The sequence below is a fragment of the Lepidochelys kempii genome, chromosome 19 (genome assembly GCF_965140285.1).
Source record: "Lepidochelys kempii isolate rLepKem1 chromosome 19, rLepKem1.hap1, whole genome shotgun sequence".
Taxonomy (NCBI): Eukaryota; Metazoa; Chordata; order Testudines; family Cheloniidae; genus Lepidochelys; species Lepidochelys kempii.
Window position 1 is genome coordinate 10,882,573 of NC_136398.1, and position 15,212 is coordinate 10,897,784.

Below are 15,212 nucleotides of genomic sequence, written 5' to 3' on the forward strand. Positions count from 1 at the left end.
GGCAAAAAGAAAAAGTCACCCACCCACCCACACACGCACACACACACCCCCTGAGCTCCTCACAGGCGCAGCTGGGAAAGCATGGAGGAAGGAATACTGGTGTAGCGAACAAGTGGCAAACAAGAACTCAGACAACTCCTTCACCCTGGCCCCGCAAACCCCCCCCCTCCCCTGAAGCTCCCCTCCCCCCGCCAAGCAACCCCCCCTTCCCCCACAAAGAGGGTGCGGTGTGTGGTTTTTTTTTTTAAATCTTTTTCTTCCTTTTTTTTTTTTAATACAAATTTGGATCTTTGGGTGTGTCCTGCCAAAAACATTATTAATAATAACAAAAATAAAACTAAAGTCGTCCTCGTCATAAAAAAGGCAACTGAAACCCAATGAACCCATGCGGAATTTGCACATCACAAAACCACAGCAGATGTACAGAATGCAATATACAAGACACGATTTATAATAAAACATTATATACAATAAATAGGTTATGGTTACTTTTTTTTTTGTCGATCGATCTGTAAATAAATTGTCTCAGTGCATACTGGTGGGTTTTTGCTTCTTTCGCCTGCATATTTGCCTTTCAACTTTTTTTTGGGGGGGGGGGGGATTCTTTCTTTTTAATTTTTTTTCCGTGTGCGGGTTTTTTGTTTTTGATTTTTTTTTTTTACATTTTTCTTTTCTTCAAAAGTATATACAATTGCTGGTTTTGTGCAGAAAAAAACAAACAAACGAACAGACATCCCTCTGCTTCCAAACAGAGGAGAGACCGGGGGGCATCTCTGCTGCCAAACAGAGGAGAGACCGGGGGGCATCTCTGCTGCCAAACAGAGGAGAGACCGGGGGGGCATCTCTGCTGCCAAACAGAGGACAGACCGGGGGGCATCTCTGCTGCCAATCAGAGGACAGACCGGGGGCATCTCTGCTGCCAAACAGAGTGGGGTAGAGGAAGAAAGTTGTGGGGGAGGGGTCTGGAGAAGTGAGGCGGAGAGGCCAACCCGGGGCATAGATCAGGCAGGTGAAAGGCGGCGCGACGCTTTTCACTCTTCTCGCTGGGATTTTGGTGCACGTTGATGCTTTGGGAGTGGGGGACACGCCCCATCTCCCCACGCCCCTGCCAAAAAAACAACAAAAAAATATCTGCCCAGAGCAGCCGGTGGATGCTAGACTGTGGTGTAGCGAACTCATGGCTGGGATGGGACAGGGTGGGGTCTTCTCATTTGTTTACATAAGCTGCAAAAGACAAAGGAGAGAGGAAATTAATGTCACACACCTGCCTTCACCCATTCACTGGCATGAAACAGACATTGATGACACACTACGCGCTCACCCCTGGAGGGCTATGGGTCTGATCCAACACCCGCTGCAGTCAGTGGGGGTCTTGCCATGGGGGCAGGGCCTGTGTTTTTGTTCAATGTCTAGCACAACAGGGGTCAAAAGCTGCAGAAAGTATTTAGGTGCCTAAAGCCGCTGCTAGGCAGGTCACTTACTGCACGATACTACGAGGATGAGGCGGGACAAGAACCAGTAGCGAATCAGAGAAGGGCACATGGTGCCCAACTCCTCTGCATCTTTAGGTGTCTAAACACCTTTGAACATCCAGCCCCTGGTCCACGGCTGGGGTTCCTAGGCACTGCGCTAGGTACTGTACATACACCGAGGCCAGGCCCAACTATGGTGCTCAGCAGTGTGAAACACCCACCCCGAGTTAAGCCGAGCTAACCCCCGAAACAGCGCTAGAATTCTTCTGTCGACCTAGCCCCCACCTCTCGGGGCGGTGGAGTCCCTCCGCGGACGGGAGAACCCCTCCCGTGGCTTTAGTCAGCATCTACCCTGAAGTGCAACAGTGTCACAGCTGTGATTGTAGTATTTCAAGTGTAGACAAACCTATAACAAGAGACAGGCCCTGCCCCAAACCGTTTATCGTCTAAATAAACCTGGCAGACAAAGGCTGGGGGAACACAGAGGTGCCAGGTGCTGGCCATATGTTCTCTCTCTCTTTGGAAGGGGGGGGGACTGGACACTGGTACAAAGTCCCACAGGAAACCTGAGACAGAGGCAGGAACTGAAGTCAGTTGCACCCGAGCCCAACGCCTGACCCACAGGCCCCTTCTGCCTCTCCACTGGCAGCACTGGGCACCGTGCCAGGTCACCGTGCACTCCTCACCGTTACATATACGCCCTGTGAGCCTGGGAATGCTCTCGGTTACTCTGGCGTGAGTCAGCGAGAGGGGATCAGGCCAGTATAGTGTCAATAGAGGTGTCCCAAGTGCAGCTCAAAGCCCGATCCGAATCCAGACTTTGGTGCTGAGGTTCTGTTAGATGACCGGGCCCGTTACAATGACACCATCTTGTCGTGGGCTGAGAGGCAGAACCACTGAACGTTGTGGGTCATGCCGCTCATGAAAAGTCTCTCTTCGCTGCTCAGAGGTACCTGCACCTCAGGGTCCCACCATGACCATCTGCAATCACACTAGCGTAGGATACAAATTCCCAGGACTCTCAGTCCTTCTGGTTCAGAGCTGGGGGTCAGGAAGAAATGTTACTCATGGCGTAGGATTGCAAAAGAGCACACAGGATATCTACTGTCTGCTCTGGCCAGTACCTGTCTGCTCCTGGCCATTGTCAGAGAGATGTCTCACTAGGTCAGCCAGGGGTCTGGTTTTCGTTTGACACCCGTGATGAGATCCAGGTTGCCCAATTTCACAGCTCCAGATGGAACCCAGTTTGTTTCAAACCGGGGGGTTTGGCAGGATTCTGAAGTTCAGAGGCATTTTAGCATCTAGAGCAGCAGAACCTGTTTAAGCCAGAAGGGAGCCAGGCCCGGCCCAAAGCACATGGGGAGAAGGGCAAAGATTTCCCCGCCGCATGGCAGGTGACTTTCTGAGATGAGCCAATGCATCTTCTCCAGAGCTGAGCTCACAGCGGGGACCTGGGGGCACGTGCAGTACCCGGTCGGCACCATGGCACCTTTCCTGGGTGCATTTGAGGACCAGACAGACATGTACGGTGGGGGCGGGAGGGCATGGGTGCGGCTGCTTGGCCACCCACAGCAGAGTAGGGGACCCCATGTAGGAACCAGACCTGCACTACATCCATTGTGTTAACCGCTACAAGAAACGCTCCAAGGGCCAGGTTCCGCTCTGGGTTACACTGATGTAAAACCTGAGTGACTCCACCGACATCAGCTGCCGGTGAGCCTAGAGGGCCCAGCTTTGGAGGACAGGAGAGACCAGCGAGCAGGAGGATCTGGAGCCACGAGAACATGGAGGAATGCGCCGGCGTAGCCCCTCAGGAGCCCACTAGGCCGCCGAGGATGGGGAAGAACAAGGAGAGCTCAGGCCTGAGCCAAGACTAGTTGTCATAGATATGGAGCTGGGCTGGGCTGGGCTTGCTGCGGAGGGGTCCTCCCAGCAGCAGGCCCCGATCCTCTGCTGGAGTCACTCCGTGCAGCTCCCCCGGCTCCGGAGGACTCCAGCGCCCCCAGGGGAGTTCTGACGAGCGGTGCCCACAGAAGGGCTGGTGGGCATGGGAGCAGCGGGAGTTTGCTCCGCAGGACGGGGCATTAGCCTGAGGGTCGCCCCGCTGCCTGAAGCGCCCCCCCCGAACACGCAGACAGCCCCCCGCACTGCAGAAACCCCTCCCTCTGTGCTGCTCCTTCAGACCCCCATCCCAGGGTCAGTCTCCCCTTCGATTCATTCCTCCTCCCCTGGAAGGGGCTGGCTTGGAAACGGGGGCACAGTGGCGAGGAGGTGCCCACCCTCCGGGAGCTAGAGATGTTGACAGCGCTGCAGGCCTGGTTGTCACTCTCCCACAGGCCCCACAGCCAGGCCCCAGAGCTTCAACTTCTCCAGCCCCAGAGACCGAGGGCTCCTGCCTGGGCAAGGGGAAGGCTGTCTCCGTCCCGCCCTGGAGAGGCCTTGGGGAGTTCTCAGAGGCACTCAGTGCCTTGCAGGATCAGCCCATGGGCATGAGAGGCTGGAGGTTCAGGGGAGCTCAGTGCAGATTTTCATAGCAGCCGGGGAGGCAGCACCGGCTAGAGGACAAGGCACTGGGCTGGGAGTCGGGAGAACCTGGATTCTAGGCTCTGCTCGGTCTTGGGCACATCACGTCTCCTCTGTCCCACCCCCTCCCTTGTCTACCATGTCTATTGAGATTGTGAGTGCTTTGAGGCTGGGCCCGTCTCTCACTGGGGGAATGTACAGCGCCTAGCACAACGGGGCCTGGATCAACTGGGGCCTCTAGGTGTGACTGTAATAACAACAGCTCAGTGCCCGACAGCTCCCACCATCCTCAGTGGGGTGTGTGTGTGTGGGGGGCTCCCCACTGCTCTCAGTGGGGTGTATGTGTGTGGGGAACTCCCCATTGTTCTCAGTGGGGTGTGTGTGGGGGGAACTCCCCATTGTTCTCAGAGGGGCAGGAGGGGGATTCTCAATGGGTGCCGAACACTGCTGGAAGTTGACCCATTTCATTAGGTGCCTACAGAGAAGCTGAGCTTGTCTGAAAACCAGGCCCTTGGGGCCCTTTGCTGAGGAGTTAAAAAAAAATAATCAAAAATTTCATCCCCACTGCGGGTGAAAGGCCTCACCTGAGCCCTAAATGTGCCTTTCCTAAGGCAGTTCTGGTCTGTTAATTCAACATGGATCCATTGTCAAAGGAGAGCCCCTTACTGAAACTGAACAAGTGAGAAACAAACCTGGCTCACCATTAGCACCAAATTACCTAGCCCCAGAGGGCTCTAACTGCATCCTGGCGAAGGGTTGGGACTCAGGACCCAGGGGACCTCCTTTTGCAAGGCTCAGGGGTCCCGCCCGCCAGGGCAATGGGCAGGGGCAGGGAACAGCCAGTGGCTTCCCAGGCAGAGAGCTGGGATGGAAATGGAGGGGTGGGATGAAGTGGATTCATGCTGGAAGGATCTATCAGCCCTTGCGTGAGGACCATTACATGCATGAGTGGTTGAACGTAGGGAACCCAAGGCAGCGGGCTTTGACAGAGGATCCAAGTCATGGGTTCTTACCCTGGGGGGCACGGACGGGGTCATGGGTTGGCAGCCAGCCTACCCTTCCTATACTGCCAGCTGGGAAGGGCTTGTGGCCAGCTCCTGGCCAGAGAGGCTCCCAGTGCAGAAGAAGCACTGATCTGAAGACAAGGCAAAGAAACAGGGTTCTACACACAGACAGGCATTCAGACAAGCCCCCCACCCACAACCACACATGCCCACAGACACGCATGTGCACACACGGACATGCAAATATGGACACCCGTCCACTAACGTGTGTCTCTCCCCCCCACACCATGTGCCCCCCACACCAACACGCATGGGCACATGCAAACAGGCGCGCACCCCCCGAAACCAGCAAGTGCCCTGTTTTTCACACCAAGTTCCATAGCCAGCGACTCCAGCCACATGGAGCCGCCAGCTGCCCCTTTGCCTAGCGGAGGCAGCCTGCCGAGGGGGCGCAGCAGAACCGTTTCTCCACGGCCCTGATTCTCCTCTCCCCGGCAGCCTGATCCGGCTCCCAAAGGAGCCAACGCAAAGACTCCTGTTGACGGCAGTGGGAGCTGGATGGGATGCGGAGACTGGTGTAAATCAGGAGCGACGCCGCTGAAATCAGTGCAGGGCCATGGGAAGGTGAGCGGAGACGCAAGCCCAGCACCATGGGTGGTCCCTGCAATAGGTGGTTGCCAGTCAAAATCAGGCTGAGCTGAAGAGCCCAGGAGGCATGGGGACAGCGTGTTACGGCCCTTCCTATTGACCCCTGATTTAGGCACAAATCCCAAAGCCAACAGCCTCCTTCACTGAACAGCCCATGCGAGCGGAGGCCTCGGGAGCCAGGATCCACTGACAGCAGCAGTCAGTGACTGATGCTTCAGACAGGGCCTCCCACCACCCAGACCCACAGGGCACCTGGCCAAGTACGGGGGATGGGGGAGAATCCCTCCTACAGCCCCGGAGTGACCAGTTTATGGCCCCGGTGAGAATCGCCTGCCCTCCCATCAGCACGGACGGTACCCCCGGGTCTTCCAGTCCCACTTCACAGATCCACCTCCCCTCAAACTCCACCCCCAGGACAGCCTCACAGGGAGAATGTTGTTAACCTTGCACTGGGCCAGCAGCTGTAAGCCCCCCTTTTTCCCAATACACCCCGGGAATGTAAGATCCGGGGTGATGACTGCCTGCTGCATGGGGTGAAGTTGGAAGGAAAGGGCTTCTTGCCCCCTCTCACCTGACCCCTGCACAGCGGGCGAGTGGGCCCAAACCCAGCCCTTTATGTCTGTGGCTGGAGATGCACGCGTCCGTGCTTCTACCAGTCTCGCCATGAACAGGGACGGAGAACATTTCACGTGTCCTGCTGGGGGCGAAGGCTGCTCCCCGAGCATCAAAAACCTCCCCGAACAGGGATGGTAAGTGCAGATCTTGGCCCACTCAGGCCACGCTGAAATCCGGGTGCCTGCAGGTGTGTGAGGATCTTCCATCTCATCAGCCCTACGGTGGTTGAGGGGGCACTAGCCGGGAGGGGGTGATGGGAGAGGAGAGCTAGGGGGAAGGAGACCGTGTAATGGGGAAGAGGAGAGAGAGAGGGGAATGCAGGGCAGCTCAGATCCGATCTCAGACACGCAGGGCCAGACCCAGCCCAGCTGCTGTGACGCCCACAAGGGCGAGCGAGGGGAGAATCTAGCTCCTAGTTCCATGAGTGAGACACGAACAGACCTGGGGAGCGCGAGGGAGGCAGCGTCCTCACTGCATTTTGGAGCGTCCCTTCCTCTCCGCCCACGAGCTACACTGGGGGTCGTGCCAAACCCCAGGAGCCTGTCCACTGATCTCGGCTGGCCGTGGTGCTGGGACCCCCTCTGCCGCCCCACGGGGTGTCTGGCTTGCCCCCCAGCCCAGGAAGGACTAACGCCACGCCACAGTCTGCGGGGGCCCTTTCTTCAGGGCACAGCTTTAGGTTTCCGCTACAAAACTCACAGAGTAACTCAACCAACAGCCTTCCCCGGTCCACACTGGCTGCGGGACACAGAGGCCTTCCCCTTCCCACCCACAGTTAGCTCCCCCATTAATTCAGCCCTCCGCAGCAATCACCAACCTGAGCCGACTCTGATAACGGCACAGAGCGGCTGACTCCAGCCCCCCAAGAGTCAACAGGGGAGAGGGACGACCCCTAACACACACACACACACACCCCAGCTCCCGGAAGCGGGTGTGGGGGGCAGAAAAGACATAGCAGGGGGACGGGAGATCCTGCTCAGTTACTTACCAGGCAATAGGTGTGTCTCCAAGATCCACTGGTGGAGTTTTTAATATATATATATATATATAATATATAAATATATATATATATATTTGGCTCTCCAAAAAAAAAAAAATAAAAAAAAAATCAAGCAACAAAAATACCCCCAAAAACAAACACACTGGGGAACAAAAAATAAAAGAAACCCTCCAAAACAGCAAAAGTGGCGGAAGAGGGGACGTAGCCAAGTCCTCGGTCGGCATCCGTGAGTTTTTCGTTCGAGTTCACAGATCTCATTTATTTTTGTAGAAAAACCAATCAAACCAACCAACAAAAAATCCCAGCCCCACCCCCCCCAGCCCCTCCCATCGCTGTCCCGAGTTGTGTTCTGCTGCCTTCCCTCTGTCAGCTCACACGCATGCAGGCGGGGGCGGGAAGGAGGCGGCTGCTGTCCGATTGTCTTTCTGCGAGAGGCGGTGGAGCAGGAGGTGTGTGCGGGGGGGACGGGGGACAGGGGACGGACACGACAACACGGCTTGGTCCAAAAATCACAGCCACGTTGTTCAGAGACGGAGCGAGTTCTTATTGTTAAAAAAACAGGGGGCTTCTCTCTTCCTCTTCTCTGCTTTCTTTTTCTTTTTTTTCTTTTTTTTTAGAAAAGCAAACAAACAGTTCTCGATCTCAGTTAAATACAGAACTTGAAAAGTGTTCCAGAAAAAGTGCTGGCTAAATTAGCTCTGAAAAAGAGAGAGACAGAACAGCGGGGTGAGAAGAGGACACAACAAACACAGCCTATCCCCTTGGAGATTACTGATGATACGCGTTACGGTCACCCCTAGACAGCTCAGTAGAGATCAGAACCCATTGTGCCGGGTGCTGTATATACACGTGGTGAGACACAGCCCCTGCTCCAAAAAGCTTCTGGTTTTAACAGTAACCCTGACAACGGGCCCGATTCTTGTTTACACTAAGGCCCCTTCACACGGCGTTGGGAGCGTAAAGAGGCCATAAAGTCCATGGGAATGTGAACTGCTCTTCCAGAGCAGCATCAAGTGGCCAGAGTGTAAATGAGAATCAGGCTCACACGGTAGGAGAAATGAAAGACAAATTAAAAAGACAAATGAAAGCCTCATTTTATGCCGAGAGAGACTGGGGCAGTGCAATAAGTGGCCTGTTTTGCAGACGAGCTCAGAACTCTTAGGAAAATCTGGCTCCAAGTGGCATGCTGAGCGCTGGGCATTTCGGGAGATCCAGTCCTTATTCATATGCTAAATGGGAGCTGGGCCTAAGTGACATGCCCAAGACCACCCAGGACATCTGTGGCAGAGCCAGCTCTCCCAGGGCCCACAAAGACGGACCTACCCCTCTCCCTCTGGCTTTCCCCTGGCTTCAGTGGAGTTACTCCTGATTTATACCTGTGTGTGTGTGGGGAAGAGAGGAGGCCGATGTTAGAACAGAGTCTCCCTGTTCCAAACCATCTCACTCCCCAGAGAGCGGAGATCCCAGCCCACATACCTTCCAAATCTTGCCCTCAGTTAGTTTATACCCAGGAAGAGCAGTTGAAGCCAATGGGCCTTTTGCACCAACCTGGGCCATAGATCTTTACATCCTGGGCCCTGCCCATCAAGTCTATATAGTCTGGTTCAAGGCTATTTGCTGGATTACACCTACTGGTCAATAACCTCCCATGTCCTGCCTCTGGCCGATCTAATGACAAACCGTCCCCGTCAATGCCCCTCAGCCCTCGTGCAATGTTCTGCATGGGAAGCAATGCCTCCTGCCCCTGCAGCCATCAGCTGGTGCCTGGAAGTGAAAGGCTGGATGATCTCTATTGTGAATAGGGCATGGAGCATGGTCTGGGTGCAAATGGACTCACTGGGAAAGGGATCAAATAGCCCGGGGCGGTGGCGGGATGAGGAAACAGGGAGCTCTCCAAGCCCTAAGTGGCTATGGAAACCTGGGGCCTGGAACTAAGCTTGGACCACTGGTTGGGATGCTTAGGCAAATTCCGTGCGAGGAGATGTAGGGGGAGCAGGTGCAAAGCAGGGCAGGGCTCTCCTCTCTGCTGTAGCCCGCACAGGATCCTCAGAGCCTCCTCGACAGCCCGGAGGGATTGGACAGTTATCACACTCTGCAAACAAATGCACAGTCCCTCCTAGCAACCCAAGCTCCAGAGAGCCAGCGAGGATAGCTGGCTCCTGACAGCACCCTGGGTTCAAGTTTGGGGATCAGGCTTTCTCATGGAAGATAACCCCACCGCAGCTGGAAGGGTGTCCTGGTGCTTGTGCATAGCCACTGGCTGGCAAATCCAGGGGGGTAGGATGCCCAGGTCCCAGTTACAGAAAGTGAGACCAGCCCAAGGAGCAGCCAGTTCTGTTCTGAAACCTCTATGGCACCGTCGAGGGGGATACACAGTCCTCTCCCTGCACCCTGATCCTCGAGGGACGGCTCTCCTCTACATACTGCAGCTAGACGCATAGAGACACTAGCATCAGGGTGTCACCTCCCCGACTGGGTAACGTGAGAGGTCCTGTGCCCATGTGTCGGCAGAAACACGAACACGTGAGCAGCACCGGTTCCGCTCTGGGCATTCTCGCGAGACCCCGAGCCTGTCACCTGAGCCTTGCTGGGGGATCCGCTCCCCAGCCCAAGCTGAGCTCACCCCCCCAACCATCCATTCATTGCCCCCCCCTTGTCCCGCGGGGCTTCCCCCTCCATTCCTTCCCTTGATCCTTGCCCCCTCCCACTTTATCCTCCAAGATTAGCTGTGCTCTCCCAACGTGGTGGCCCAGGCCTGCGTCCCCGGGCATTAGGGGCCAAGCTCGGTGCCTCCCCTCCCCCCGAACCCCCCCAGAACCTACCCTGTAACAAAACCTCGTTGTCCGGTTGGCACTTTAGATGACACTACAATGAGGTGACTGTAAAAGTGTCCTCGGGGTGTTGCTCTACCATTGGACCCAAAAACCCGCTCTTCTGGGCCGCGGCCATGATCGGATGCCCTTGGGGCGGGAAGCTCGGGTACCTGTAGTTGTCCTGCAGCTGCAACATAGAGTCTCTCGGTACTGGGGAGATATTCAAGTCATTCATCAAGGGGCAAGCGTACGCCCCCCGGTGGTGAGCCCTGGCCATCTCGAGAGGCTCCTTCTCGCCCTTGGAGGTGTTGGTGTTGCTCAGGTGGGGGTTGAGGCAGGAGGCGTCAGCCCTCCCCATGAAGTCCACCAGCAGGCCGGCCCCGGTTTTGTTGTCGTAGGGGGGGCTCCTGGTGCTGGAGTTGGGTGAGTACCAGTAGCTGGGGTTTTTGCAGCTGGGGGAGTCGTAGAGGGGCTGAGGCATGGGGAGGTCTCGGCAGGCCATGTGCGCGGGGTGGGGCAGGCCGCTCCCCGGCATGCTGTGCTTGAGTGATTCGCAGGCCGGCAGCTTGCGGATGTCGCTCGGCCGCAGGTCCTCCTTGAAGGCCAGGGTCGGGGAGCAGTTGGGCGAGAAGGCTTTCTGCAAGCTGGCCTCGAACACAGTCTGCTGGTTCGGGGCAGCCAGCTGGTGTGGCAGGGCGGGGAAGTGTTTGCTCTCCAAGTCCGTCTGGCCCAGGCCGGGGGAATCGCTCTGAAAGCCTTGGACGAAGGTCCCGTCCGAAGGGGTGGAGGGGTTCATGGAGTAGGGCCCAGCGTAGTCGCCCGGCTCTCGCTCGCCGAGCCCGAAGCCCCGGGATTGGGAGGGGAGCGGGGACATGCTGCTGTCACCGCTGTAATAATCCAGCCCCAAGTCCGTGCTCTCTTGAAACAGTGCGTTGACCTGCTGGGCTTTGGTGGGGAACTTGGCCTTCCCCGTGCCCCGCTCCTTCTTGGAGGCGCAGGCCCCTCGGGAGCCTCGTGGTTGCCTGGGCCCCGTGCTCCTCTTGGACGGATACACTGAGGAGGAGGAGGAAGAGGAGGAGAAGTTCAGATGGGAGGCGTCGAACATATCCACCTTCTTCCGCCTTCCCCGCCCGGGCTTGGAACTGCTTTGGAACAGGACGCTCTGGTTCCAGTTGTAACCCGGGGCCGAGGAGGCCTCGTTCCAGTCCATCATGAGCTTCTCCAAGCTGGACAGGCTGGACTGGCCTTCGCTGGACGAGGCCTCGCTGTTGGCCCGCCTGTACCCAGCTGGCTGGTTGAACTGGGTGCTGTCAGAGGAGGACTCAGAGAAGGTCTCCGAGACCGTCTGCTGCTTGGCCTTCTGGGGGGTGTAGTTGGAGATGTCCAGGATGACGTTGGGTTCGTTGATGTGGCACTCGAAGCCCGGGTTATAGAGCTGGCTGAAGGCCTCGGAGCTCCAGTCCAGCCCACCGTAGCCTTGTCGGAAAGTCCACTGGGCAGCGCTGGGGAACTGTCGGCAGTTCTCGGACGAGGGCTGGAAAGAAGCTGAACCTTTGGGGACCATGTAGCCGCCGGGGGACACGGTGCTGGCCCGGCTGTCGCACCTTAGGGGCGTGTGTGAGGAGCCGGAGAACTGGCCTGGCTCAGAGCTGGTGAAGAAGGAGGCCTTGCTGAGTGGCAAGCTGGGCCCCACTGTCTGCTGGGCGTAGCCAGCGCTGTGGGCGCTGCTGGGGGACGAAGGGAGGCTGTTCCCGCTGCCGTAGGCGAAGCTGCAGTCCTTGTTGTTTGGACAGTCTTGGGCAGCGGGGTACTGCTTTCCCGGCTGGAACATGCTGGAGGCCGTCACACTCTGCCCCGAGCCGTAGCTGCCATACTGGGCGTAGCTGGCGGTGGCGGTGGGGTGAGCGGTGGGCGACCTGGAGACGGCCGAGGGCGGCACCAGCTTCTGGAAAGCGTCAGCCCCGCGGCAGTCTGAGGCGGCCTGGGAGACCCCGTAGCCGGCTGCCCGGCTGTGGGAGAAGGACTGCCGGCTTGGCAGGACCGCGTGGAAGGGTGTCTCAGTGGTGGCAGCAGCAGTGGGTGTGACTTTGGTGCTCCTGCCTGGGTAGGAGGCCAGGCCCCGCTGGCTGGGCATGGCGTTGGGCGGAGCTGTGTAGGTGGCCGAGGACTTCCGGGACTCGGACCGCGAGGCTGAGAGGGCAAAGTCCAGCAGGTCCGAGGAGTCGTCCGAGTCCAGCAGGGAGCGGAAGTAGCCGGTGAAGAGGTTGTGCCTCTCCTGGTTGACCTCCGTCTGGGAGGATGGGTTGCTCCCGGTGAAGAAGCCGGCCCGGCTGGAAGAGCTGGACTCCAGCGCCGAGGAGTGGAACGCCCGGGACTCTGCACCTTGGTAGCTGCAGTTCCTGCTAGCCTGGCTGGAGAGGTGGCTGTGGTGGGGTGCCCACGGGCTCCCCTTGTCCCCGGCCCACTCCGAGGTGCTGTCACTGAAGTTCTGGCTGGGGTTCTGCTCTGGAAAGAGCACCCCATTCTTGCGGGCTCGCCTCTTCCGCTTGGGCTTCCCCAAGGGATCCGGCTCTGGCCGGCCCCTCTTGCGCGGGTGGACGGGGTCGGCGTGCACGGCCGCGGGGGCCTTCTTCTTCTTCCCGATGCCCTCGAAGAAGTCGCTGAAGGAACAGCGGGATGAGCGGGCAGCATGGCCCCCTCCCCGGCCGCCAAAGCCCCCCGCCTTGCCCCCGCGCCGGCGGAAGCCCTGTACCCTGTGCAGGAAGTGGGAGATGCTCTGTGTGTCGGGGGCCTGGTGGATAGACTCGGGCTCACTGGGGGTCCAGCAGCGCGGTGGGGAGCAGCGCCCTGAGCATTGGCTCTGCCGGTTCAGGAAGGCCAGCTTGGCCAGCACATCCGAGTAGTCGGCCTTGCTGTCGTTGGTGTCGGCGATGTAGGAGGGCTGGGGCGAGGCCAGCTTCTGCTTCCTCCTCCTCCTCTTCTTCACCTCCGGGGTGGGCTCCTTGGGCTTGCCTGGCCCCAGCAGCAGGTTTTTGGGGGGCCGGCCCCGTTTGCGCTTTAGGATGATGGGCATCTCCCCAGGGGGGAAGACCACCACCACATTGCGGCCATTGTTCTTCATCTTCAGCAGTGGGGTGGGCTCCATAGACGTGCGGGCCGTCAGCTCCTTGCCCTCCACGCTCAGGTTGCTGCTGAGGGAGGAGACCTTGTAGGTGGTCTTGTTCCTCCTCCCCAAGGAGACGGGGATCTTGGCCATCTTCACCACCATCTTGCGCACCCCGCGGCATTTGCCCTTCTTGGCCTGCAGGGCGGCCTTCTGGACGTCGTCGGCCTCCGGGGCGGGAGCCGCCAGCAGGATGGATACGCTGGGCTCGGGCGGCCCCGGGGCTAGCTCCGCTGGCATGGCCAGGGGAAGGACTCGGCTCTCGGCAGAGACGTCCACCCTCCGACCCCGCCCCGCCCGCCGCCGCCGCCCGAGCATCTTTGGTTTGTCTGTTCTGCGCAGCGCGTATTTCCGGTGGTCGTCCCCGCCCCGCCCCGCGCCCCGCCCCGCGCAGGAGCCCCGCTTCATCACATCCCCCAGTTGGCAGCTACTGAGGCGGGGCTGCAGCGGATGGGACCCCAGGGGCTCGGCTGCCATGAGCTGGGGCTGCGGCTCCAGCAACTTGGGCAGGGGCTCTAGAGACGGAGGGTCCAGTAACTGGGCTTCGGGATCTAGCAGCTGGGCTTGGGAGTCTAAGAGCTGGGGGTCCAGTGATTCGGGCAGAGTATCCAGGGCCTGGAGTCCCAGAGGCTCAGACAGGGGCTCCAGGGACTGAAGCTCCAGAGACTCTGACAAGGGCTCTAGAGACTGGAGCTCCAGAGACTCGGACAAGGGCTCTAGAGACTGGAGCCCCAGCGACTCTGGCAGCGGCTCTAGACTCTGCAGCTCCAAGGACTCGGGCAGGGGATCCAGAGTCTGGGCATCTAGTAGCCGAGGCTGAGACTCGAGAGACTGAGAATCTAGTAACTGGGACTGGGAATCGAGCTCCTGGGCTGACAGCAACTGGGGCTGGGGCTCCAGAGACTGAGACTCCAGCAACTGGGCCCCTGGGCAGCCCAGAGAGGCCAGTTCGCTCAGTATATCTGCGTCAGCCAGCTCAGAGTAATCCGTGGTGTCTGGCTCGGAGCAGCTGGCTTCGTCTTGGTTGCCGGCTGGCTTCGAGGCCGGGGCAGCACTGCTCTGGCATCCTGGCGGCTGGGGACTTTCTCTGCCCCCCTCCATCTCCTCCTCAGAGGGGGCCGGGTGAGTCTGCCTGGGTGGCTCAGGTTTGGCGTTGCACTGTGCCACCCTCTCCTCCGGGCTGCGAATGCTGTTGGCCAGCGTGGCTGAGGAGAAGAAGCTGTACTGGAGATCTCGGTCCCCGGCACTGGCCGGCGTCCGGCTCTCCTCACTGGGGGCTGGGTGGCTGTTAAGCCGCAGGTTGCCGCAGTCCAGATGGACGCCACTGTTCTTCAGGTCCTCGGAGAGCCGGTTGAGGTCCTTCATGATGTCGATCAGCTGCACCACCGGGTGGAGGTTGATTCTCCCGTTGCCACACTTGCTCTTCAGCAGCGAGACGATGTTGTCGACGTTGCAGCGGCCAGAGGCCAGCGTCGCATTGGAGAAGGTCTTGGGGGCGCGGTCGTGGGTGGCTGTCTCATCCAGGCCCCCCACCAGGATCCGGGGGTCACTGGCACAGCCCAAAGCGTTGGTCGAGGAGAAGTCCTCTCCCTTGGTGGGACCAAGGGCGTGGAGGCTCTGGCACCTGTCGGCCGGGTCCCCATGGAGCAGCGAGCCGGACTGGTGCTCCCTGCCCAGCGCCGGGCAGGAACCCTCAGGGAAGCTCAGCACGCTGCAGGATAAGGCCTTCTCTGCTGGGCACGCTGCTGGCCTCTGCCCAGGATGCCCTGCCTGGTAGAACTTGGGCTCGCGGACGTAGTCAGGTGAGCTGCGGATGGCACCAGATGTCACCACTGGGCCTGGGGGCTTCACGCGCATCCTGAACTCCTCCTCTCCTGGATGCCTCTTGGTGGAACAGTTGCTGACATGGGTGTCGGAGAAGCCAATGCATGGACCTGAAACAGGCAGAGAAGCAAAGTCAGACTCTTAATGCAG

The 15,212-nt window shown here is 58.7% G+C and overlaps 1 protein-coding gene and 1 long non-coding RNA gene across 6 annotated transcripts in view; both read right to left on the bottom strand.

Moving 5' to 3' along the window:
• Positions 1-281: 281 nt before the first annotated feature.
• Positions 282-7,243, bottom strand: LOC140900566 (uncharacterized). Its single transcript, XR_012155663.2, has 2 exons — positions 5,009-7,243; positions 282-1,224 (listed from the first exon to the last, which is right to left on the bottom strand). It is a non-coding gene; the product is annotated as an uncharacterized LOC140900566 (long non-coding RNA).
• Positions 7,244-7,698: 455 nt separating this feature from the next.
• The window catches only part of AHDC1 (AT-hook DNA binding motif containing 1), a 103,764-nt gene continuing 96,250 nt past the window's right edge, over positions 7,699-15,212 (bottom strand). For 4 of the 5 annotated variants that reach the window (XM_073318038.2, XM_073318037.2, XM_073318036.2 and 1 more), the window contains 2 exons: positions 10,085-15,172; positions 7,699-7,960 (listed from right to left, as the gene is read on the bottom strand). In XM_073318038.2, the coding sequence (XP_073174139.2) occupies positions 10,128-15,172 (5,045 nt within the window). In that variant the 3' untranslated portion in view covers positions 7,699-7,960; positions 10,085-10,127. The remainder of the gene's footprint in view (positions 7,961-10,084; positions 15,173-15,212) is intronic. The other variant, XM_073318040.2, reaches the window with a different exon arrangement.